This window comes from Typopeltis vanoorti, chromosome 5, assembly GCF_054136105.1.
Source record: "Typopeltis vanoorti isolate ZY-2024b chromosome 5, IOZ_Tvanoo_1.0, whole genome shotgun sequence".
NCBI lineage: Eukaryota > Metazoa > Arthropoda > Arachnida > Uropygi > Thelyphonidae > Typopeltis > Typopeltis vanoorti.
Window position 1 is genome coordinate 101969561 of NC_143553.1, and position 27472 is coordinate 101997032.

At 38.5% G+C, this 27472-nt stretch overlaps 2 protein-coding genes across 2 annotated transcripts in view; one reads left to right on the plus strand and one right to left on the minus strand.

The window, feature by feature from the left end:
• Positions 1 to 17343, minus strand: part of LOC150106696 (amidophosphoribosyltransferase-like) — a 277965-nt gene extending 260622 nt beyond the window's left edge. Inside the window, exon 1 of the mRNA XM_090392649.1 lies at positions 17171 to 17343. Coding sequence (XP_090248775.1) covers positions 17171 to 17313 — 143 coding nt within the window. The 5' untranslated portion in view covers positions 17314 to 17343. The remainder of the gene's footprint in view (positions 1 to 17170) is intronic.
• Positions 17344 to 17978: 635 nt separating this feature from the next.
• Paics (PAICS bifunctional enzyme) overlaps positions 17979 to 27472 on the plus strand; it is a 130167-nt gene continuing 120673 nt past the window's right edge. The window contains exon 1 of the mRNA XM_090393287.1: positions 17979 to 18133. Coding sequence (XP_090249413.1) covers positions 18124 to 18133 — 10 coding nt within the window. The 5' untranslated portion in view covers positions 17979 to 18123. The remainder of the gene's footprint in view (positions 18134 to 27472) is intronic.

The window sequence follows — 27472 nt, forward strand, 5'->3', positions numbered from 1 at the left end:
TATAGAAACATAACTTTTTGTATTTTTTGAAATAATCTTAGAGAGATATTTTTATGTGAATCCCGCTCACAAACGGTTATCATAATTCTTTTCTTTGCACGCTTTCCAAATGACAACCTACGACGTGGCTCATCAAGAGAATCTGCAACACCTAAAAGTCAGAATGAGAAACATACTGCAAACAAATTCATAGCGAAACACTTTATTTCTCCAGGTAAGAAACTTGTATTTCTAGCCCTATAGTTCAACAAAATCGTCCATGAAATACACACGCGCACGCACACGAGTGAAGAATATATATATAAAAAGATAAGCCGAAATTTGAAACGTTTTATGTCACGTTTTTTGTTTTACCGGCTTACCAGCCTGGAACTCGGGGGTGGGGATCCCCCTAGTGTATATACATATATATGTGTATATATATATGCTTCGCAACCATATGCCTGGGAAAGGAGTGTCCTGAGCTCGATTCCCGTCGCTGAGGTGAGGAACTTAGGATATTTTTCAGACATAGCCAAGTTAGCCGGTCTTGGGCGTAGACTGCAGAGTTGTTCTCCCCAGTTTATCTTGGGTTTTTCCCTCCAACGGTAAACCGGCCCTGAGAACATAACGCTTCTACAGACATAGGATACACCGGGAAGCATAGGGCCAACCACCATATCCTCGTATAACGGTTACAAGGAATTGAAACCCTAGACACCGTAAAGGTAAAAGAGGGAAAGATTAAGAAAAAACAATAAATGGAAGAAAATAAATACAAAATCTGGTATGAAATAATTCCAGACTATTTATTTATAATTTAATTTATGTATAACCTATAAGACTGTTAATTGTATGAAGAGCCAAAGGCTTCAATTCGGCGACATGAACTTATTTAAGTTAAGGGATATTACATCCCATATTGTTTCTTAGCCGAATAAGAAACTCAAAGAGTTTCATGCCGAATATAGAAACTATATAAAGTTCAACGATTCCAAGCGTAAGCAAATACCTGGATAGTGCAACACCTGCCCATTTGGTAGTGCAAACTGAGGCAACTCATAGTAAGGGTGGAGCAAGCTCCGATCACTATTCTTGGTATTTACCCATAATGTGAACAGTATCTCATAATGTGAACAGTAATACAGCTCCTAGGAGCTGTATTGAGAGAAGGTCACTACCCAGACTCGTTTCAACCTTTATTGAGGTCTCATCAGTGAGTAGGTAGACCTAGTTAATACCAAGTTTGTAGCGAACAGAACTTACATCCCTTCTATGAGAATTGCCAAGGTGTCCTAATAAATTACTAATTATATGAAGAACTTTACATAGTTTCTATATTCGGCATGAAACTCTGAGTTTCTTATTCGGCTAAGAAACAATATGGGATGTAATATCCCTTAACTTCTATAAGATTGTGTTTATATAGATCCATTCATGTTGATTAGTAGTAGACGTGCGCTTAGACAATCTACTGGCCAGCCAAATTAAGGTAATATCATGTATATTGAAATATGCAGCGCTGCTTAAAACCGAAAAATTAAAAAAAAGAAAATAAAAAATACAAATTTTATTTGTATTTTTTATTTTCTTTTTAATAGGAAATATTTCAAAAAGAAAACAAATAACACCTCAGAACAGCTTTCTCGATTATGATGCAATGATAACAACTGGCTACTTGTTTAATACATCCTATAGGCTGAACTGAACTGAATCAATTGAAACTGTTGCTATTAGCATTATAATTCATTCATTTTGTATGGTGATTCAACGGTCGTGAACCCCTTTTACGGGGAGGTACGGCACCACCTCAATCCTCTCTATTTTTATCCGGGCTCGAGAACGGCATAGCTGACAATTCAGACCTATGGCTAGAGGGATTGTCTTAAGTATTCCTGACTGTATCCGTGTGTGTTCACGGGGACGGTTTGCCTGCTTGCGGGATGAAAAACCCAAAAAAACTGAGGGGAAAATCCTGCTGTCCACGCCGAAGATAGGCTAACTTGGCTATGGCTGATGAAGATCCTTAAGCGCCTGACGTCGTCGACGGAAATCGAACCTAGGACACTCCTTCCCCAGGCATATGGTTGCGAAGCGCACAGCCCACTAGGCCAACTGCGCAGACAGCATTATAATAGACTTGCTGTGAGTATGTTGACACTACGTAAAAAAAAATGTTGGTATTTTTTTGTTGTGAGGAAGGAGAGAGAAAAACAAAATCCGCAGGTATCGTGTCTCTTCAAGAAAAATCGGGAGACAGGTGATGTGAGGAAACCTGAATGCGAAAGGAAGATGATGTCTGTGGAAAATCAGGACTACTCTGCATATGGTTGCGAAGCGCACAGCCCACTAGGCCAACTGCGCAGACAGCATTATAATAGACTTGCTGTGAGTATGTTGACACTACGTAAAAAAAAATGTTGGTATTTTTTTGTTGTGAGGAAGGAGAGAGAAAAACAAAATCCGCAGGTATCGTGTCTCTTCAAGAAAAATCGGGAGACAGGTGATGTGAGGAAACCTGAATGTGAAAGGAAGATGATGTCTGTGGAAAATCAGGACTACTCTGCTTGAAGCGTACTGCTCCATAATTACAAGGTTAGACGAGACTGTAATCCAGGTCTTTCCAACCAAACGATACTGCCGATACAGAATGAGCAATGGAAGTTCTCGAATTTCTCGAAGATGCACAAACTACTTGCTTCATAAGATGGCCTGTGAATTCATTTCGAGTAAAGGGATCGAACAACTACATTTCTGGCAAGGAACATTCAAACTGGTTTGACATCCTGAAAAGATAATTACCGTCATCCATAAGCGAACAGTTCAATGCATTAAAAAAAATTTAAAAAAAAAGTACATCAGGATGGCTCGCTCTATTGCATCGAGCTAAAAAGAGTTTTATACTAGGACAAGAATTATTAGCTAAAAGTTCGTTACTTTCGAATGTTTAATAACACTTATCTTCTCCCCCTGTCTTCAAAATAAAAATCGATAACTGAAGTATTAGAATTAAAACAAAGATTGTGGGCACAGCAAAAAGGATCATTGCTATGAAATCAGAATAAATCAATAGAGGCAAAACATCCACGAACTAACTAGCATCAGTTTTATCAAAATATTGATTGGAAATCCGAACACAATGTTGAACACCTGAACGCAGAAGAAACACTCAAGATCTGGGTAGCTCTGGGATAATCTTTTACAGCAAGAAGGAAATGGAATTTATACACCTACAGAGAGATAATTACTTGAGGCAGCATGAGATGAGTGACTAAGAGTGTGAGATTATTGGACCTAGTCATAGGATCAGAACAGCTATCCATAACCAAGATGGCCACATTGCCTACGATTGGTGAAAGTGATCATGCAGTCTTACCTGGGGAGACTTTAAAACATGAGGAATATTCTGTCAAGAAGGAGCATATGCAGAACTACAAAGGCAGGCGATTATGACAAGCTTAGGAGGAAGCTTACATCTGTACCATGGCATAAAACATTGCAAGGGAAGGATGCTAGTAGTACATGGGAGATAGTTCGGAGGAATCTTGAGGAAGTAATACTAAAGTGTATATTAAGGTAAGGAGGGTTAACCAGGTAGGAGTTAGATGGATGAGTAATATCATTAAGCATGAGCTTCCGAAGAAGAATATGCAGTGGAGGTTATAAAAGGAGAAAGATGACCAGAATGGAAAGGAAGACAAAATCATATTACAAGAAGAATCTAGCCGAGGAAGCCAAAAGAAATCCCCAAGTGTTCTTTCGGAAGAACTATGTAAGATTAACCTAAGGAGTGCTCATGGTTACGAAGTGACAAAAGCAGATAAAATAGTTGAGATACTGAGTGACCACTTTGCAAAGGCATATCATCCAAGCTAGGTTACTGCAGTAACATATGTGACCAACACTGATGTGGGAACAGAGGCGGATGAATTGAAGGTTCTTAGCGAGAATGTGCAAGGGAACTGGCAAAGCCTCTGAACAGCTCTTTAATTGAAGTCACAGCTCTGGTAAAGTTCCAAGGGAGTGAAAAGAGGACAAAATAATTTTCTGGCGTAAGGGAGGTTCTAATACTGCGGTAGCAAATTATAAACCAATCAGTATTTCAGACGCGTGGTAAAAGTACTGGAAAATTGGTCAAAAAGATAACTCAAGAATGTGTGGATAAGAATATCATAATGTATGAGGAGCAATGGCTTTGTGAGGGGTAGGTCATGCCTTAGTAACTTACTAACTTTTAATAATAGATGATAGAGTAACAGGTGAGTTGGATAAAGGAAATGGATACAAGATTATTCTGGTAGATTTTACAAAGGCATTTGACAGAATACCACATGGAACTAAGTTACGCAAATTATTACAAATGGAGATGGATATGATGGCTGCTGGACAGATATCAAAAAGTGGTATATGGAGGGGAAGAATCAAGGCGAAAACAGGTGACTAGTAGTGTGCCACAAGGTTCAGTGCTGGGACCATTACTGTTTAATTTGTAATATAAAGATATAATCAGTAACCTGAAAGAAAATATTCAGTTGTTTGCTGATGATGATGCAAAATTAGATAGAGTAATAGTTAATCAAGTTCTCTAATGTGAAGAGCTTGCAGGACAATTTAAATAGGCTGTACGTATGGGCAAAGGATAAAGGGTATTTCTTTAATGTGGAGAAATATAAAGTTATGCATTTTGGGATAAATAGATTACAAGATGTGTACCACATTGATGGAACTGTGCTCCAGGAAATAAACGAAACTAGAGATTTTGGGAGGCGGGGGGAGTAAACAGAGAGTTAAAAGTTTAGATGACATATTGCTAGTGCTATGAGAGGTTGTTAAAGTAGCTCATAAGATTACTTGTCTATTGAAAACACACTAACAAGTAGAGATAAAAATTATTATTCCACTTTATAAGGCCTTGATACTCCCACATCTGGATTACTGTGCTGAGGTCTGGTCCCCTGAGTTTCTTGGGGAATGAGAAAGTGGAGTGGACTCAGAGGTGAGCAACCAAGATAGTGAGTGATCTGTGGAATGTTCACCATGAGGATAGATTGAGGGTGTGTGGATTGCAGAAGTTGATTACTAGGAGAAAAAGAGGGAATATAATAGAAACATTTAATTTGCTAAAAGGGTTTTATAGGATTGATGCAGAGGAAATGTTTCAGCACTTGGCTAGAGGGGCCAGAACAAGAAGTCATACCTGGAAGTAGAATAAAGGTGTGATTAGAGTGGTTTGTTTTCTTTTCTTTTTCTTTTCTTTCTTTTTTTTTTTTTGCTTGGAGTGTTGTGAATGAGTGGAATGGATTGCCGGAGTCAACAATGAGTGCTTCGTCTGTTAATGGGTTCAAGGAGAGTTATGATAGAGTGTGTTGATAATTTGGGTCTCCCACGATGAGATTTCAGACTTCATGGAGGTGCGCGCGTATATAATAATAATAATCCAAAAGAACATAATAAAAGGCTAACTGGATAAAATATGTTGAAAAAACAATTGAACAACACTCTGATTAAAAACCTTGTCATAACCACAGAAATAATCCAAAGGCAAGTTCAGTAAAGAAAATGAACTGGAGTGCACCAGGCAAAGAAACTGCATGGGTTTTAGCTCAAATACTTACCAGTGCTTATGCTCGATTGGCTCAACAATTTAACGACCTATTGCAAACAGGCTAAATTAAGAGTGGAGGACACTTCTGATTTTGAAAATCAAAGAAAAAGGAGCTGTTCCATGTACAGTAATTATCGCCCAATAACTTGCCTGTCAACAACATTCAAGTGGAGTGAATTACTCATTGGACTTCTAGCAAATTAGATTAGTCAATATTTATCACGACACCACCTTTTGCCTGATGAACAAAAGAGGTGTTCCAGAATAACCAGTGGAATAAAAGAACACTTGTTAATTGAGAAAATAAAAAATTCGTAAATACGAGATGCCAATTTATATATGGCACAGATGGATTACTAAAAAGCATTTGACTCTTTGCGATATAGTTAGATTAGAAAATGTTTAGACATTTTTGGAGTGAGTAGAGATATCAGAAAATTCCTAACAGCTGTCATGATCACGTGGAAAACTCAGTTAAGAATCAATGGAGATAATCTGGGTACAGTGAATATCAAGAAAGGAATTTTTCCAAGGTGACTCACTATCACCTCTAATTCCTCTAGTATTAATTCTAAAGAAAACTAGCTTTGGGTATCAAACATCAAAGCTACAGAACTTTGTGGTTCCACAACTGCAGCAAAGAGGATGTCTCGATTCGACCATCTTCATGCAGGATGGTGCACCACCTCACAGCGGACTTCAGGTACAGCGTGTTTTGCGACAATATTTCTCTGACAGAAGAATCATTAGTCGTGCATTTCCCACGCCATGGCCACCGAGATCGCCTGATCTCAATCCTTGTGACTTTTGGCTGTGGTGATTTCTTAAAAGCATTGTGCATCATGGTCATGTACCCGATATTCCAACTTTGAAAGATCGAATAACGTTACACGTGAAACAAATCAATTCCGATATGTTGCGAGCCACTGTGGAAAATGTCGTGCACCGTATGCAGTTTCTGGAACATCAGAATGGTGGTCATATTGAACCTCATTTGTAATTAACAATAAACGTGATGAAATTGATATGTGCTGTCTCTCATTTGCCATTTAGTCATCCATTAGTCACACCTACTAAAATTAATTTGGCAGTGCCAAAATTTCACCTGTTGGCGACTTTTGGTACTTTTTGTTTTTCGTTAAATCGAATCCCCATGTTCCACTGTGTACGTCTACCGAATATTGGTGTGTTTCGTCCAATACATTACTCGCTACAGGGCTCTGAACACTTGACGTTATTTTATAATCACCCTGTATATGTATATATACTGTATATATATATCTCAGGTCTCATGAAGATTCCAAGCAGGAAAAATTAGTAGTTTTTACAGTCATTAGAAACAACATATAAAATTAAGAGGAAAACCTTTTTAATTTCTGTTGATTATAGATTATTTCTAAATTTATGGTAAGGGCTTCATGAAAATCTAGAGAAAAGAGTTGCTGGTTAAATCCTGCTGTTTTTTGCTATGAGCATGGGATTAATTATGAACATCACACGTCAGGAAAAAGGCGAGCATACATTCCATGGAGAGATATGTTACAAATAAAAGAATACTCATTGATTTATATATATCAACATCTAGCGACTAGTAAGGATATGGATTTAGAGACTGCAAATGGAAAGCGATTACACGGTAGTTCTCTGCAAGATAAACATGAACAAAATGAAACGTATTATGTTTATAAAAAGAATCACAATGAACGCTTTTCATGTGGTTTACAGCATTAACCAGCATTTATTATTAAAGAGAGAAAGAAGACGTCTTTGAAAATGAAAAACCTAACCTTGGAAATAACTGAAATAAAGGTTAAATAGCTTTTACACCAGTAGCAAGTGGCGACGATATCTGTAAATACAATTCTAAGTTGTAACGAACTCAATGAGTTAAAACAATCACTCAAAGAGAGAGAGAGAGAGAGATTAAGTTATCCCAGCAAATAAGAGGATTCATACCTAGCATAACTGCTTGTCACTGGGCAATGGAATCAATGATAAAATAGGGAAAGAATATTTCGATGAAACGTAATGATAGATAATTCAGTCCTGTAGACAATAGTAACTAAAATGCTCTCGTCCTCTCCTAGAACAAGTTCTTAATAGGCTTTGAGCTCAGAGCACTGAGGTAACTCATGAGAGGGAAACAATCCACCATGACAAGACCAGACAGGAAACTGGCAACTCAACCACAAAAGACAGGAAACCATCAGATGAATGCTTGGAATGCTCTGTGCAGTTCGTGGCACACACACACACACACACACACACACACACACACACACACACACACACACACACACACACACACACACACACACACACACACACATCACACACACACACACACACACAGATGACAGTTGATTTGCTGTGTGTGTGTGTGTTGTTTTTGTTGGCAAATGTATGTTGTTGTTTATCTTCATTTGGCCCTTAAGAAGTCTGCTAACAGTTGTAAACGGTTGTTATGGGCTGTAATATAGGCAGAGTGAGAAACCTGGTCACTTGACTTGTGAATGTACACTAAATTTTTATCTAACTGCTTTGGCACATTTGTTGACGAAGGAGAATATGAATGCAAAAGTTTCAGTGAAGTAAGGAACGAAAGCCCTTATTCAGTAAAGATTATTTCAGTTATTTGATAGGAGCAGTTGTTTAGTTCAAGAGAGCAAAAACAATACTCGAAACCAAGGAAAAAGAGAAGACGAAATCCCAGCGATCATCCCAATAGGCACTACTGTACGACCATAGAATACAAGGTTGAGACTGACTGGAGAAGATTCATCAGTAGAAAAGGATATATGACCAATATTATAGTTGGGGTTGCCAAGAGGAAAGATAATATCTGCAGTGTATTTGGATGAAGTCTTCGCTAAGAGAAAGCTCACGGTATTGAATTATGAAGACTATTTGGTGTTCTGGTAAATAGGTAAACAATACGACAGATAATAGTTTTAATGGAACATGTGTATTAAACATATTTAAACACCTTCACGGCTTACAAATGTAACAAACAATAATATAGAATATTATTCAAAAACTCCAATATATTTCACCCAACGTTAGGTAGACATTATCAGGAAGACAGACCGTAACTATAATCAAAATATGAAATTAAAATATATCACAATGATTAGTTATTAAACATGCATATGCTATCTTGTGTCTCGTTGCAGCTGAAGTATATGATTACACTATTAGTTCATTATAACATATTAATAACGGAATCACGTTAATTTAAAAGTCTTTATTTTTAAAATTTTAGGCTAAGTTTCAGAGCCATTGTCAATACAATTATAGGAAAAATTAATAATAAAAAGGGCAGTAAAGGTAGCACATGATGGCAACAAAGTGAGACCGGGATATCTTTGGCCAGACAGATCATATAGAGGAGATTCAAGATCTTGTAACCTTTGGTATGGAATGCCAGACCTGGCAAAAGGCATCATGCATGATGTGACTGGGACAGCTAAGGCGAACCGTTATTAGAGGATGCCAGTTGAGGTAAGGAATAACAGATAGGTTTGATGTCTCCAGATGGCGGTGGTATACACAATCAATGTGCTTTGAATGGAATTTTGTTGCTTTTTTTAGGCTTTATTCTTTTGTTTTCTTTTACGGATGGTGTAATAATTGAAAACTTACAGTATAGAGCATACAAACGAAGTGAATGACTTGTGAATATAAATGGCACACAGGTAGTGCTCATGCTCTGGTTCAGGAATAGCCTTGACAGTTTCTTCTGCATCCTTTTATACGCAAACACCCTCCAGGAACAATGTGGAAGAATAAGCAGAAGTAGCAAGTTATTCGCAACTAGTTGGAAAGCCTACCACTTCTGTTAACGACCAGAATTGGGAAAGAAGCCAGCAAGGCCATAACCCGCACTACAAATGTTTGTGATATGTTCATAAGGTGACAACACTCTTAAACAAATTAGATTAGATGGTAACATATCAGCATGATAGGGCGGATTGACTGGAATTACAGCCAGAGCAAACTAAGGTTATGACACCATTACGTTATGTCTCGTGTGTGTGTGTGTGTGTGTGTGTGTGTGTGTGTGTGTGTGTGTGTGTGTGTGTGTGTGTGTGTGTGTGTGTGTGTGTGTGTGTGTGTGTGTGTGTGTGTGTGTGTGTGTGTGTGTGTGTGTGTGTTCTTTTTTCTGCAGGAGGAAAAACTTTCATCTCTGTATGAGATCGGCTAACTCATCTTCAGAAAAGGTTCTTCGCACTATAACCGAGATTAGAACCCAGATCATATTACCACAGAACATATAATATGATTTGAAGGACTGGCTATGGTTTGATTGGTTTGACGACAGATTTTCAATATTGTTACTTTAGGATGAAAGGTCTTTATGAAGTTCCAGACGGATTCTCAGTTCGACTGTACTATGGAGCGTGGTGCCAAGGAAGTATCAACTTGTCACCATGTTCAAATTTTGTGGTGCAAGAACTGATATATATATATGTTGCACCTAAAGCCTCAACTGATGAACAGAAAAATGAGTTTGATTTGAATCAGGTAGGAAAGTACCACATATAGTTGGACATTATCTTCTTTCTTTCTTCTCTCTATGCTATATCTCTCTCGTTTATAATCTGCACCAGAAGCAACAATGGCAAAGAATAAAAAAAAGGTGATTATCTCTTAAAGAAAAAAAATTATCGATACTTGTGTGAAATCAAAATAAGTCATTATCACTGTTCCACGTTATCAAGTAAATAAGTATTAAACCAGATATTAAAACAGTTTGAATTGTGCAGAAAGTTATTCAGCAACACAGGTTGTCGATTATGGATATCCTTACATTGGATTTTCGGTTTCACTGAAAATTTCCTAACCGAAATACTTTGTATATTCGAGTTAGCCCTCTCAGATGGAGACTGTAATTTTTTTCGAATATTTAGCTATCCTCTTAAGTAAATTTTATACGCGAACAGGTCAATAACTGCTATTCACTAATGAAATTACCGATAAAAACAAACAAATAAAATAAAACTCAGACAATACAAACCGGCTGGGCATTTTAGTTTATTAATGAGACATGCTTTCTACTTAGGAGAGCAATTTAAATATGGAAACAGATAACATAATTAGCAAAACTGGTATGGTGGGGAGTTAAATAAAAATATATGGAACAACAGATGACGAACGAAGTAGCGGTATAAAAAACGGCATTCAAATAAATTTTAAATATATGATGTTATTATATCTATTGAGTTCTTAGGGATTATTAATAATAATAATCCAACAGTATCAGTAGCAGAGTCATATTAAAAAGGCATTGCAAATACGCAATAGTGCTAACGTGAGGGAATATGAAATCGGCCAGCGTTGACAGAGGAGCAGGATCTCTGCGATCCAAACAATATGCTGCAAGCTCAAGTACCACTGTGGCATGGACGTTCGTGACTGTCTTTAGGCAGAAAATGACCTTCATCACTCGGTGTGAAACTACCATCCTGGATATCTCAAGTGATTTGAAAAAAAAAAAAAAAAAAAAAAGTACCATGTCTAGCAGGTTTTGATTGAAAAAAAAAAAATAAATAAATAAAGGAGGACAAACAAGGGCGTCTTAATTTATCAGACGATGATAGTATCCTGATTTCATTTGAGGATACATTTCAGAAAATACGATAGCATTCCTTCTCTCGGAAACTCTTCCTGCAATGCAAAACCTGCCAGAGCAGACACATGGAAAACCATAGAAGAAAATACATTTTGCAGGTGGAGAAGTCTCTCGCCATTAGTCAATTGAACATTATGAAGGTGTCGGGTAATAATAATAATAATAATAATAATTCTTTTTTGCTTATTTATTATATTAGCTATTCCAATTTCCGATCTAGTTGACCAATGAATAGTTTACCAATTCTTCTAACTTCTATGGCTGGATGAACATCAATTCCTTGGATTTTTATCCCGTAATCGTTATTTTTTAATTGTTTAAAGAAAGAAAGTTTCGAGCACTTGGCTCGCCCTAATTAGGGCTGTGTAGAAATATTTCAATCTGTGACCAGGGCTGCCTTTAGGCGTTTATGTTTCCATCTGTCTTTTTCATCGTAATCTGATGACTCACGAATGAGTAGGTTGGGATGGAGTGATGCCTGAGCAAAGTAGTTGGTTGCTATCTGGGGGAGAAACGTAGGTATGTCTTGCAGGTTTCCGTCTTGGTGGAGGATAGTGTTCCTTACAAACTATGGGGCATCGAAGATCATTCGGAGGCATTTGGTTTGGATTATTTGTAATCTTTTGATGTTGCTAGGGGAGCTGTGGCTCCACGTTGGTGAACCGTAAGTTAGTATGGGTCTGATGATTGCTATTTTACTTATTTTTGCCATGGGATATCAGTATTGAACATCGTGACTGCTCCGTGATGCTTTGCTTTCTTCCTTGTAAATAGTATGGCCGTGCTTTTGTCTGCATTGACGTCAATTCTCCATTTCCAAAATCATTTTTCAAGATTCGTTGCTGCGTTTAGTAGTCGTTGTGTGGCTAGGTATGGCCTGAGCGATCTGGTCGTTGAGATCGCCATTTCATCTGCATAGAAAGCCATGGTGGTTGATGCTGTGCTTGGGACGTCGGAGATAAAAATGTTGAAGAGCAGCGGCGATAATAGGGAGTCTTGCGGGACACCTGCTGTGATACTTCTTGTAGTGGATCTGAGGCCACAGAGTTTCAGTTGAAATTTTCGATCTTTCAGGTAAGAGTCTATGATTTGGATGAGGTTTAGTGAGTATTTTGCAGTTATTAGTTTGTGGATGAGGCCTTTGTGCCACACTTTATAGAAGGCTTTCGCCACATCCAGGAAGACTGCACCTGTATATTGTTTCCAATTAAATACGATAGTTATGTATTCTATAAGTCTGTTGATTTGTTGAGTTGTGCAGTGACCAGTTCAAAAACCAAATTGTTCTTTTGGGATTAGGTCTAGATTGTCCGTTTCGTTTTGTAGTAGGCGTTTTAGTATTACTTTTTCAGCGATTTTCCCAAGGCCTGACAAGAGGCTGATAGGTCTGTAATTCTGGGGGAACTGAGGTGCTTTCCCAGGTTTGTGGATGAGGATTATATATGCCTGCTTCCACCGAGTGAGGCAGCAGTTGAGTCTTAGCATCACATTGATGATAGCCACTAGATGCATTATTATTTTGTGAGGGAGTGCTTTTATAATTTTGTTTGAAATCTGATCAGGACCTGGTGCTTTTCTGTTGTTGAGGTTCTTGATAATTTAGTATATTTCCTTTAGCGTAGTATAGCTTGTGTTGTCACGGCTGGTGGTATGATGAAGTGCATGGCATACTTGCCTGTGGATTTTTTCAATAAAGCACAAGTCCGCATGAGTGTAGTTTGGTTGAAATTGCAGCTCCAGTGTCTGCAAAGGCTTCTGCTTTTTCATCGTCTCGGTAGACTATGCCTCTTTCTCCATGGATTGGTTGTATGTTGGGGTGATCGCTGCGAAGGGCTTTAGTCATTTTCCATAATGAGTTGTCTTCAGTGTTTAAGGAGCCTAGTTTCCTCTCCCATAGTTGATTCTTATGGTCTTTGATCGCATATCGGACTAGGTTTGTTGCCCTATTTAGCTCTTGTTTATCCTGGGGTGATAGTGTTGCATGGTATCGACGTCTGATCCTGTTTTTGTTGCGGATAAGCTTTAGAATCTCTTCTGGAAGCAGGTTAGTTTGAGCTGGAGCGGTAATGGTGGAGGCTGTTGCAAGGCCAGTTTGGATTGTGCTTTCCAGTTTATTGATCGCTGTGTCTACTTCTTTGGGTGAGGAGATGGTCAGGACAGGGCCTGTGATGTTGCAGAGTTGCGTTGAGATTTGTGTAGGATTGTCCGGGGATGGTTTCTGCTTCCCCGCCAAGGCTAAGCAGAACTGGATTGTGGTCGGAGCTAAGATCATTAATAACCTGTAACTGGAACTGGTGTGGGGGTGTTCCTGAAGATGGCTATATCCAGCATGTCAGGTTTGCCAAGTGGTCCGTAGTGTGTTGGTTCAACAGGACCTGCTATGGCCCATTATAATTGGTGTTTCTACTGTTCCACGCAGGATGTTTTGCGTTTAGGTCTCCCGCCACTATTGTTGCTTCGTTTGTGTCAAGGAGCTGGGAGAGGTATGAGGCTAGGAGTGGTTTTCCTGGGGGGTTGTAGACTGAATATAGTTTTAGACTACTTGTGTTGTTGGTATATATTTCAATTCCAGTTTCTTCCAGGTTTGTAGTTGTTGTTTTCTTGATCTCATTGTTTCTTATGCTTTTTTTTTTTTTTTTTTAAACAAATATAGCCATTCTGCCCCCTCTGGCATTGAGCCTGTCTGTCCTAAGTAGTGTGTAGTACCTTATTTTGGGGTTGTCGCAAGGCCGAAGGTGCGTCTCGTTGACTAAAAGGATGTCTATCTTATATCTTTCAGCAAATTCTTTTAGTTCCAGGAGGATGTTGTTTAGTCCGTTAGCGTTTCGATATGCAATCTGTATTGAGTTAGCTATGGTAACCGTGTTATCCATTAATCGTGGAGAAGATGACTTGTGTGTTTTTGAGGAATTTGTTGGTGTCGGCCTGATTGGGATTTGTTTTGCTAAAGACCGTTAACATCTCTCCTAGAGTGGCAGCTAGGATTGCTGTGGGGTTTTGGTTGCAAGATGCCGATTTGTTACTTGTAGAGACCGCAGATGCGTATGATTTCTCGGGAGTAACAGCCCGCGTTGATTTCTGGTGTAGTTCGCTTCTGAGTGGGCGGGGGTAGTGCCTCTCTCTAGCCTTCTGCAGGTTAGATGGGTAGATTTGAATCTCACAATGGCATGGATGTTTGTGAAGTCTTTAGGTAGTAGGCGCGAAATCTTAAGCCCAACAAAATGTGGGCTCTAATTGTAACAAAACGCCGGATGGCAGAATAAACAAAAGTACTCTAAGTTGATAACATGATAAGTTGTTATTCTATGATTTTCATTCCCTATGTAACAAACTTTTATAGGCCCACGACAATTTTATATTAGTATTCTTCCTGCGTCTCCTTGGAGCCAAAAGACTCAAGAGAAAGCCAACCTCATGCTATTGACATACCATGCCTAGCAGTGGCGCACCTAGAGGGGGGAAAGAGCCCTGCACCCCAAAGAAAAAGGAAAAAACACTAGAAAAATTTCCAAAAATCTTTTCCTAATTAAAATTCTATTTATTATTTATGTTGTGTCGTGTCTTCTCTTTCTATACTACTTATGAATTAGCGAGCATTGAAGATGCTCAGTCATAGGTCGTATGGCGATGCGTAGTGTGTATTCTCAAATCGTCTACTCAACACGCCCCCCCCCCCCCAAAAAAAGATTAAATCCTGAGTGCGCTACTGATGCCTAGCTTTAAAACACCACCTCTGTCAGCGAATTTCACTCATCTGCCACTAGCTATTCAAAGATTCAACTTTTAATGTCCTTAATCACGTGATCTTTAAACAGGTTCCAAGTAATACAGACAAATCGACCAGGTAACGCGCAAGCGCACACACACACACACACACACACACACACACACACACACACACACACACACATACAGGAATACTATCATTAGTGGGCAGTAAATGGCGTAGTCTGGGATTGTATATGTATCAATAACAGACCAAAAAAGTATAGACAGTGGGTTGGGAGGCATGTGAGGAGCCATCCAGCGATAAGTCCTTGGACTCACCCTATTCTCCAACTATATGCTACCATACTAGGGAGATGATTATGAACAAGATGGTTTCCTTTGACTTCCTTGCCGTGGTATATTTTACGACTGTAGTAGCCGTGTGTGTTCACGGGACCGGTTTGCCTGTTTTGAGGGATGAAAATCCCGGGTTACCGAACCCCCCCCCCCCCGTATGAGACTGGTTAACTCACGTTTAGTCGGGAGAGATATCAGATAAAGGTTCATCATGTCACTGACGGGAATCGAACCCAGGTCTATCCGACCAAAGGGATTCCAAAAGTCCATACTGACTGCGCTATGGAGGCTTTATGTGCTATAATAATAAATAATGTAGACTCATTTGAGGTTTACATTGAACCTATAAGCGCTTCAATGGGCTTGCTACATTTATTTATTTTTTTAATATTTTTCCCCCCACATAACGTGCTAAATAAACCTTTAGCATAAAAAGCACATTTAATACCATGGGCAAGATAAGGTTTAAATAATCTGCGAATATGCTCTTAAAGTTGAACCGAGCCACTTCCGATTCCCAGTATGCGGGACATATCACATAGTCCGATGAAAATAGTCTGTCACCCAGAGGCGTAGCTAGAGGGGGGGGGAGGGGAGATCCGCCCCGGGCGGCACTTTGAACCTTTTTGAACTTTTGTAGTTAATTCTTAAATACAGTCTCGAGAACTCATTTCCAAACATTGTACTACTACTGCGAATTTTCCTCGCAATTGCTGTACCTGTTGCTAGTTGTGAGAGGAGTTTTTCTAAATAAAATTGATTAAGAATTACCTCTATTACTATGAAATAGACTTCGCCAATGACATCGACGATTTTGCTAACAGAAAAGCAAGAAAAATAACATTTTAGAATATTGGATTTAAGTTTTACTTCAAAATTAAACATATTGTTTTAATTTATTTCCCTATACGTCGTTTTGACTTTTCGTAGGATTTTTGATGTGTATTGAGACAAATACACATCAAAAATGTGTGTGTATTTGTCTCAGGGACCGCCCCGGGCGACAAAAGCTGTAGCTACACCACTGCTACCACTTAAAGACCTTCTCTCACTCTCTCTTTCTATTTAATAAAAAATCATATTATTATTATTGTGCGAGAATTGTAAACGCGAAGGCTGAAGCGTATAGCTGGGGGGGGGGGGAGGTCCGCCACGGGCGGCACTTTGAACCTTTTTGAACTTTTGCAGTTAATTCTAAAATACAGTCTCGAGAACTCATTTCCAAATATTGTAATACTACTGCGACGTTTCCTCAAAACCAGCAACACTTACCGCAGTTAGCAACTGCGGTAAGTGTTGCTAGTTGTGAGAGGAGTTTTTCTAAATAAAATTGATTAAGAATTACCTACATTACTATGAAATAGACTCGCCAATGTCATCGACGATTTTGCTAACAGAAAAGCAAGAAAAATAACATTTTAGAATGTTGATATTAAAGTTTTCTTCAAAAATAAACATAGTGTTTTAATTTATTTCCCTACACGTCGTTTTGACTTATTGTAGTATTTTTGGCGCGTATTGAGGGGCGGCAAACTTAAGGATCACACCAGGCGGTAAAAGTGCCAGCTACAACACCTGCGCGCAGGTTAGGGTTCCTCGCTTTTTCTGTTTCTTCGATTTCTGCATTAATCATCCCAAACTGTATAATTTCATTTAGTTCACTTGTTGTATTACTAATGTATAGAAGGAGAATACATTTTTTTTTTTTTTCATGGTTAAATCACTTCCATTTTAAACTGGCAGATATCATTTCATCGTTTTAGTTATTAGTTTTCAGAAGTCCAAAGAGAAAAGGGAAACAATACTGTGAGAAAAAAAATCATATATTTCGTATGTTATTTAATAACAGAATTATTTACACTAGAAGATACAAAAATAGTTAAACTCACCTGTGTTGCAATCCAATTAAACCCAGATATATTATATGAGCGACATCCAAATTCGTTGGCCATTCATCACTGGCAATACATCCAAACAATCCGCAAGCCTCCTGGAGTTCGTCAGTTCCACAGTCAACATGTGATGGCATCATTCAACTACTTGGAGCTTCGCTCTCTCTCTCTCTCTCTCTCCCTTCCTCTCTTCTTTATGTATATATTTATAGATGGGCGTATATTTGAATATACATATATTATATATGTATGTATGTATATATAAATATACAGTAATATTTATATGTGCGATCTTCTATATATATATATATATATATATATCAGTGGTAGCTTCTATCATGACCTACAAATGGAAATATTGTTTAACTCACGCTGAGAGCCAGAAAGTTCGTGTTCCCACGTGGAGAAATCAGTGCATACTTATAACGAACGGAGCTTTCTTTCTATAAATTATTTCCTATAAGTTGTGCCTCAACTAGCTTGCACAACTATAGAATGATAACCATTTCAGGGACAGTAAAAAAATGTATCAAGCGTTTCTAAGTAACTTTTCAAGCACAGTTTTCAACACATTTAGCAACCTGTTGATAATGTTGCCTCAGGAAAGATTATCGATGCAACTTATCATGATTCTAGAATATTGTATTAATGCGCGACCTTAAACATAAGTCAAATAAGATATAAACTCTTTCGGAGCAATACAGTCAGATAATTTAAAAAAATACTGTGCTTCAGTGTTGTTTAAAAAAAAAGTGAAGGAATTGTATGTTCATATTATCACACATAATTTTTGATATTGTTTTAAGGAGCACTTTGTTGCCCAAGTGGCTCCTTGAACTGCTAGCATCTGAAAGAAGTTTGTATTTAAGGACCCCAGTTAAAAGTTTTCGTTCTTTCGAGAAAGTGAGGTGCTTAATATTCGGTTGTACCTTGAATATTGCAAATTTACGATGCCTGCAGGTAAGTGAGTTAACTTTAAGCGCCGTTTGGTTTGTTTAGCTGAATATTGCATTGCCCGTTATTAAGAGGATTTAAGCGCAACTTGATAAGCATTCCAGGCCCATGTGGAAAGATTTGCAATGACTGTGCTTCGCTGTTGGAGGAATTGTGGATTTACTCATTTTTTCAGCATGGTCTAGGCCATGTTTAATGGAAAGCTATCGAACACGTTCGCACTTGCTCCAAAATTTCGAGGGTCAAGCGAAATATAAGGGAAAAAAAAGTAATTGAAAAGAATAGGAAGTGTTGTGTTACTATATTATGGCTGCAAACTAAACAAGAATAGGTTGTATACTATACATCCAAACCAAGTTGCCTCCAACGCATTAGTTGAATCCCAGTCAGATTCCACTAATTTCCAGCATTTTTGCGCACTCATTTTTATATTATTTTCCGAAAGTAAACTCAGTACTGTTAATAGTATCGACGTTATTAAATGATGAATTGGCGATATAATATATGCTTGTAGTTCAGTAAATAATTTCTAGAATGCCCAAATAGCGTTCTCCGAGTTGGATGGGGGAAAAAACATGGGGTCAGAACAGCAGGGTATGTTAATGATAATGAGGAAAGTTTAATGTTTGAAAGTGCAGGGTCTTGACATTTGATAGCAAGGATGGAATACAGAGTGTACAATTAATGGTAAATTTTGAAGGTGATTGAAGAGTTGAAAGTTCTGGGAGTGGTGGCAGAGAGACAAAGTTTCGGGGTCACATTGCTGATATTGTGAAAACATCACAGTGAATTTTGGCAATGATGAAGACTTTAACATGCAGAAGCAGTGAAAGGGCCTGTCTTTGTGAAGCAACTGCATAAGTTTTTAACATCACCAGTTGTATTTTTTTATTTTTATTATTATGTTTTTAAGCTCTTAAAAACTGCATCACATAAATGCTTTCCATTTTTAGCTTCACAAAGACTGACCCTTTCTACAGAATGTTTCATGACTTATGGGCTACCCTGTATAAGGTGTTGATCAAGTCATGTAAGGACTACTTACTGTGCACGGATCTAGTAATATTCTCAAAGAAATGAGAATATCTTTGAGGACCCAGGGAAGATTTACCAAGTTACTGTTGGGTCTTTGGGATGTGAAGACAGGTTAATGGAATGCAGTTTTCAGATCTTTGTGAATAGAAGGAAGGAGATATGAAGACTTATAAGTTGGCAGGGATTGTTACCAGATTAATGCAGAGGAGGTTAGAAGGAGACAAGGGTAGAAAAAGAGGCCATCTTTGAAAGCTATAAGGAGCAGTGAGTGGAATGCATTGCCTTAGTGTAATAGGTGCAGAAACTGAATGTGTTTAAAACATGGTTTGAAAATCTCTTTGGATGCAAGCCTCCACACTTCCATAATGTTAATAATTTGGAAACTTCTAGAAAATGGTACATTTTTTTCACTCCACATTAGACCTCCATTAAGTATAGTGGTGTCTTGCCTTGTCTTTCATCCACCATATAGACACTTAAAAACTTCCCCATCATGATGAGATCAATCATCAGTGCTCAAGCTGATAATTAGTTTTTGATGAAAGCAAGTTACTTTGCCCTTATCCTTTAGATGGAAGATTTTTTTTTCTCCTTTAAGCATACTATTTTAATATGCAGAATTTTCCCAATCTTGGTTAGTTTGTTTAAAATTAATCACATTTTATTTTCTGAGGGAACACTTCAAAATTTTGTTTTTGTTTTTCCTTCAAAGTTTGAGGCAATGCTCTTCATAGAAGAAAGGCTTCAGTCATGATTTTGGGAATACATATTCCACTACATCTTTTTCCTTCAAAGTTTGAGGCAATGCTCTTCATAGAAGAAAGGCTTCAGTCATGATTTTGGGAATACATATTCCACTACATCTTTAAATGAAAGATACATTAAAACTTCTGGATTCAACCTAGAGCCTGCACGGTTCAGTATAAAATGATGGACAACAACTTGGAACACCTAAAAGTGAGTGGCTGCCATCTTGAAAGTCTTGCAATTGGACAGGTTCCTGGAGAATGGAAGGAAGGAAGGTAAGATAGTACCATTACATAAGGGTGGTGGTAGAATGGAGGTCTCCCACCTCCATTCTACCTTTCAAGATTAAATTTTCAATCTATTTTCAAGATGGCAGCCACTCACTTTTAGTTGTTCCAAGTTCTTATCCACCATTTTATACTGAACCGTGCAGGCTCTGGGTTGAATCCAGAAGTAAGTTTTAATGTATCTTTCATTCAAACATGTAGTGGAATATGTATTCCTGAAATCATGATTGAAGCCTTTCTTCTATGAAGAGCATTTCCTCAAACTTTGAAGGAAAAAAAAAAACAAAATTTTGAAGTATTCCCTCAGAAAATAAAATGCGATTAATTTTGGAGGAATTAGTAAGAACTCATACATACAGAATTGGGCAGATGAGGGTCATGTTATTTATGCAGGCCAGCTCGGATTTGTTAAAGGACGCTCTTGTTTTAGTGATCTGGTTACCTTTTACAATAGAGTAATAACAAGAGCAGTGGATGAAAGTAAAGCATTCACTGTCTTTTTTTTTTTCCCAAGGCATTTGACAGTGTGCCACATAAGTTGATTTTTAAGTGGCATCATATGGGTTTGGATATCATGTTAGTAGATTGGATTTGCTCTGATTGATATCAGAGTTGTATATGGTGGAGCAACATCAGGGAGTAGGAAGGTTACAAGTGGAGTTCCATAGGGTTTAGTTTATTATTATTATGTGACACCTCCAAGGAGTCCAAAGACTCATCAAGTTCGAATCCCACCATGGTGGGATTCGAACCCGTAGCCTTTTGTTAGCGTATCTGGAAAGCAGATATGGTAACCACTTGGCCAACCAGGCCGGCTAGTTGCTGTTCAATCGTTATGTCAATGATATTGTCACTGGACTATAGGGAGATCTTTAGTTGTTTGCAAATGATGTGAAGCTTGGGAGGGTTATTAGTGTAGTGCTGATGTTTTGGCTCTTCAAGACAGTGGTGTAACTAGAGCTTTTGCCACCTGTGGCGGTCCACGAGTTTGCTGCCCCTCTCTATACACACCAAAAATACTATAAAAGGTCAAAATGACGTTTATTTTTGAAGTAAAACTTTAATTTCAACATTCTAAAATGTTATTTTTCTTTCTTTTCTGTTAGAAAACTTATCAATGACATTGGCGAAGTCTATTTCATAGTAATGTAGGTAATTCTTAATTTATTTAGTTTTATTTAGAAAAACTCCTCTCACAACTAGCAACACGTACAGCAATTGTGAGGAAAATTCGCAGTAGTATTACAATATTTGGAAATGAGTTCTCGAGACTGTATTTTAGAATAAACTGCAAAAATTCAAAAAGGTTCAAAGTGACACTCATGGCAGACTGTCCTCCTCCCTCTAGCTACACCTCTGCTTCAAGATGATTTTAATAAGCTGGAAGGGTAGGCAAAGGCATGGAGATGTCAGTAAACAGTTTTAAAATTTGGAATCCACAGATAAGATGTTTCATACTCGCTTGGGAAGAAGTGGAGGAAGCAAGTGATCTTGGTATTTGTTGATAGAGATTTAAAGTGCCAAGGTCATGTTGCAAAGGTTGTGAAGACATTCCAGAGAATTACAGCAATGCTTAGGAGAACATTGACCATGAGAGATAAATGTGCTGGCCCTATTGTATAAAGCTTTCATCAGACCACATCTGGATTTCTGTACTGATATCTGGTCTCCAGAATTTGAAGAAAATGAAATAACCTTGGAGAGGGTGCAGAGACAGATAACAAAATATGTCAGGACTGTACAACATTATGAAAATAGACTGAGGGCATGCAGACTGCAGAGTTTGGTGGATAGAAAGTAAGGGCGGGGATAAGATCAAGACATTTAAGCTGTTGAAGGGTTATTATCATATTAACACTGAGGAGATTTTTCATATGGGAGAACAAGTGAAAGGAACAAGAGGCTATCCCTGTTGCTAAAGAAGGTGGTAAGCAGTGTTTTGCATGGAGAGTAGTAGTAGGAGCATGGATTGCATTGCTTGAGAGGGTGGTGAACATGCAGACTGGATGATTTCCAGGAGTGCCATGATACTGTATGTTCACTAGTTTTGATCTCCTGTGATGATTCTTGTGACTCCATGTGAGTAAGGATAATAATAATGCTAATAAAAATTAGTTTGAAAATGGTAAGAATAAGAAAGCAAAAAGTACAAACCTTGAATATTAAAATGGGAGTCAGAAATATCAGAATGTGGAACTAAGCTGTCATTAGTTTTAAAACCCTCTAAAGGTAAACATTCTGTGAATCTGCTGTAATTAATATGATTGCTGTACTTCTTGAGGAATATACAGCACATACTGAATATTAATTACAATAACTACAATTAATACATTGGATATTTTGGCAAAGTCAAATTGCCATCAGGGAACATAATGCAGTATATGTGCACACAAGCACTAACACTGGTTAAATGAGGCTGACTCAAGGCAACCATAGTTGCACCTGAAGTCCTAAATAGTGTCCTCTAATCATGCATCCAAGTTAAGCAAGTTTCTTAATGCTGAGAACAGATTCCAGAAATAGCCTTTCATATTTGGCTGTGGTAGAGTAGAGGGTTCTTCTTCTTCTAGCATATTCTGTGGTTTTATCCAATGCATGGTTAAAAAGTTCAGAGTGTATATAGTGGTGGAACTTGATGTAGTCCATGCATTTGGAAATTCTGATGTTGGCTGTCCTGCCTGTTTGGTCATAGCAGGACAATTTGCAATTGCATGGAACCTGGTACATACCTACCAGGTCTAGGGTGTGTGGCTGGTCTTTGGTAGAGCACTAAGGGATGTCAATTTCTTATATGGCCTGTAAGTGGTTATAATTTCATTAGTATTTTTGTTAATTTTTCAGATGTCCTGGATATATGGAATGGTGATAAATTTTGTGTAGTCTCTGTTCTTGGGGGGGGGGGTGCAGTTATAGGTTTTATTTTATTTATGTTTATTTATTTATTTATTTATTTGATTTGGCAGGAATTGCAGTCATTGGCTAAGAAAGTTGATTGCGAACAGGTTCAGTGTTTAGGGCACTGTTATGAGAATTGATTAATTTTGACCTGTTATAGTTTTCATAATCCCATATTGGGGAAGATTAGTCATCTCCCCCCCCATCAACAATATGGAATTCTCAACACTTTCTTAGTCAATGGCTGAAATCCCCACCAAATTGAAAAAATATTAAACCCGTAACTACACTTTCCCCCCACCCCATCCAGAACACAAGTACACAAAATCTATCACTATTCCATATATCCTGGGCACATTTGAAAAATTAACATAAATACTAAAGAAGTACAACTTTATAGCCATTTACAGACCATATAAGAAATTGGCATCTCATATTACTCTACCAAAGACCAGCCACACACACACACAGAATAGACCTGCCAGCTATGCACCAGATTCAGTGCAGTTACACACTATCCTATTATGACCAAACAGGCAAGAATCAACATTAAAATTCCTGAACACATGGACTGCATCTGTTTTCACTATTGTGGCTGCTCTGGACTTGCTGACCATGCATTTGGCTACTCACCACAGGATATATTGGAAGAGGGCTACTCTACCACAGCAAATATGAGAGGCTATTCCTGGAATGTGCCTCAGCATTAAGAAACTGCTCCAAATTGGGAGAAGCGGTCATCCCCAGATCTTTAGCCCACCAGAGGGCACTATTGACTTTAGATGCAACTTTGTTTGCCTTGCTTCAGCCCCATTTATCCAGTGCCTGTGTGCACATCATATCATATTGCATTGTGTTCCCTCCATAATGGCAGTTTGAATAACTTTGAATAGTTCAAATATTTCATTATTGTAATTAACATTCAGTATATCTTCAAAGTGTAGTTATGAATAACAAATGCATAACTTTTTCCCAGAATAATTAATAGAATGTTGGGAAAAAACCAAAAAAAAAAAACATTTTCTTCCATCTAAATGATAGGAAAATTTCCTTTCATCTAAATTATTCACTTTGATCAAAATACAAATTATCATCATTATTGACTTCCTGATACATACCTTCAATGGGCATGTAGGTATTAAGTACGTGTTTTATGACTGTAGATCCATGTGTGTTTGCAGAGCGGGTTTGCCTTTTCTGGAGGGACAAAAAAACAGTTCTGGGTGAAAAAAAAATCCTACCTTTTATGAGACCAGCTAACTCACCTTTAGTCAAACAAGACCAAATAAAGGTTCCTCCTGTCCAAGATGGGAATTGAACCCAGGTCTTTCCAACCAAAGGGCTTAGGCTATACTGACTGAGCTATGGAGGCTATCTGCATTTATAATATCCTCTGATGAGATGATCAAATCCAAGGCTCAATCCTCCTGTGCTCCTGTTACATGCTGCTTGAGGTAGTTGTCCCTCAAACTTGCTTATTTTCTGTACTTCTGGTTGCTATCTCATCATTCCAGTCTTTGTTGCCATAATTAAAATTGCCCATAATGATCACCTTTTACCCATTTGCTTATACATTTCCTCATGACTATCTTCCACATTACCAGGACAATAGCAACAGCCAGCAAAATTTTTCATTCTATTTACTTCTCTCTCTCTCTCTCTCTCAGTAGCACTTCATTTTTCTTTTTGCCCTTTCTATCTTCATGAAATACATTGTACCCTTCCATCTCTATTCGTGTCAGGATATCATCCTCATCCAACAGTGTCTCACTTATGCCAACAATTTTTGGGTGAACAAACTCGATCAATGCAACCATTTGCCATCCTGGTTGGCCGAGTGGTTAGCATATCCGCTCTCCAGCCAAAAGGCTGTGGGTTCAAATCCTGCCATGGGCATGAATGTCTGTGAAAATAGTGGTGGTGGTCAATGGTAGATGGCACTGGAGTATATGATGAAGGTAGTTGCGATTAGTGAAGTGGTGGGGACGGAGAGTTGTAGAGAAGGTGCCCTCCCTCGATGAGTCTTTGGACTCCCTGGAGGTGTTATGTAATAATAATTTCATTTCCCTTGTTTCTGATACTTCTAGCATTTGTATACAAACATAACAGCTCATTCCTGGATTTATAACAAGTTTCACTGATACCACTTATTAGATGAGACTTCTTCCATACTTTCTTCAAGCCATTTCTTTTTTCCCTTACTCATCCCAGAACCTTCTTCAAATTTGTTTTCCCCTACATTCCAGCTCATCCTCTCTCCTTTTTTGTATACACACACTCATTGCACCTCTTGGAGCAAAAACGTTTCTCGTGTTCTCCTGTACACGCTTATGCTACCCACTTCTTCATTGATAAGCACCACTTCGGTCTTTCCTTCCTTATTCTCCTGCTCTTTCACATCACTTCTTATCTGCTCAGATTTATTCTCTGCACTCATTGCTCTCCCTTCCATCAGCAGTCTCTCCAAACCACTCACACCAAAACTATTGAAATGCAGTCCATCACTCTTGTACAGTTCATTTCTTCCTTCGAGCTCATTCCACGCATTAACAAACTGCATTCTTTTCTCTTCACACATTTCTGCTAACATTCATAATTCTTGCTGTCTGCCTCATTTCATCACTGTCATACCTGAGCAACACACTGACTACCTTTCCTATCATGCTATTATCTCTAATCTTGGAAAATTTTTTTCCACTTGATTAGACTATAATTAATTTAGTTTAATCCTTTATCCAAGTATAAGCAAACAAAGTTTGCGCCTGAAGTATCTTCAGGACTGAGGCAACTTGTGGTAAACGTGGACCAAGCTCTCATCACTTCTTGTCTCAGTATCTCCCATAATGCAAAGCACATCTCCTTGCAGACATTTATAATGCTAGGCATTAAGGGAAAGGCTACTACCCAGACTGGTTTCGGCCTTTGTGTAGGTGAAACGGGCTCTAAAAAATAAGATGATCCCGAAACACATCTCCTTGTGGAGATGTATAATGCTATGCATTAAGGGAAGGGCCACTACCCAGATGTTCAAGTACAGGTCAAGGTCCCAAAACTCAGCATTTATCCCCTCAGTAACAGGCTCACCCTGCCACTGAGAACTCTCAGAACCGGTTGGCTCTACACCGTGGCAGGCCCACCCCACCACCGGGCAGAGACGCTCATTTGCTCATATGTCATCTGAAGGGCAACAGCCGTGCCTCAGTTAACTTCACAGGCTACAGCACTGCCATTCATTACCCCCCCCCCCCCCACACACACACGCAAGACCTGGGTGACAGCAACAGCCAAGCCTCAGTTAAAACTTCATGGGCTACAGCATTGCCATTCATCACCCAAGCTTCCAACCGGTTTTGACCTTTATTTGAGGTCTTGTCAGTGGGAGCCAGACCCAGAAGTGGTGATACTAAGGCAGAAACAATGGATAAGTCATATTTACCTATACGAGTTGCCAAAAGGTGTACCACCTTATTATTAAATTACTCTGGATTTAGAGAAAGATGTTGGAAGTTTTTTCCCACTTGGTTAGACTATAATAAATTTAGTTTATTCCTTTATCCAAGTGTAAGCAAACAAAGTTTGCACCTGAAGTATCTTCAGGACTAAGGCAACTCGTGGTAAAGGTGGACCAAGCTCTCATAACTCCTTGTCTCTGTATCTCCCATAATGCAAAGCATATCTCCTTGCAGACATGTATAATGCTATGCATTAAGGGAATGGCCATTACCCAGACCGATTTCGACCTTTATTGAATGTTCAAGTACAGGTCAAACTCCAAAAACTCAGCGTTGTTCCCCTCAGTAACAGGCTTACCCTGCCACTGAGAAGAACTCTCAGAACCGGTTGGCTCTACACCATGACACCCCACCACTGAGCAGAGCTGCTAATTTGCTTATATCCCATCCGAGGAGTAACAGCAACAGCCATGCCCCAATTAACTTCATGGGCTACATCATTGCCATTCATTACCCCCCCTCCACACACACACACTGTTGCTGTCACCCAGGGCCTGGGTGACAGCAACAAAGTTCTGGCACAAACTTTGTTTGCTTACACTTTGATAAAGGATTAAACTAAATTTATTATTATCTCTAATCCTTCTCAACATCCTCCTGATCTCCAATCTTACATTCTCTTTTGTTCCCAGTCAAGTCATTTGTCCCTACTACCACTACTAACTCCTTTGCTCACTTACTCCTCATATCCAGTGCCTCAATCATTCTATTCACTTTACCCAGAAAACAAATCTTGTGAATCTTGTTTGCCATGCCGCTAATAATCAAATTGCCATACATGCTATTTGCAGGTGTTTTGTTACGTTTTTTTTCCAGACGTCATTTGTTTTCTTCTTTGCTATTCCATATATCTGTAGTTCTCTTCATTT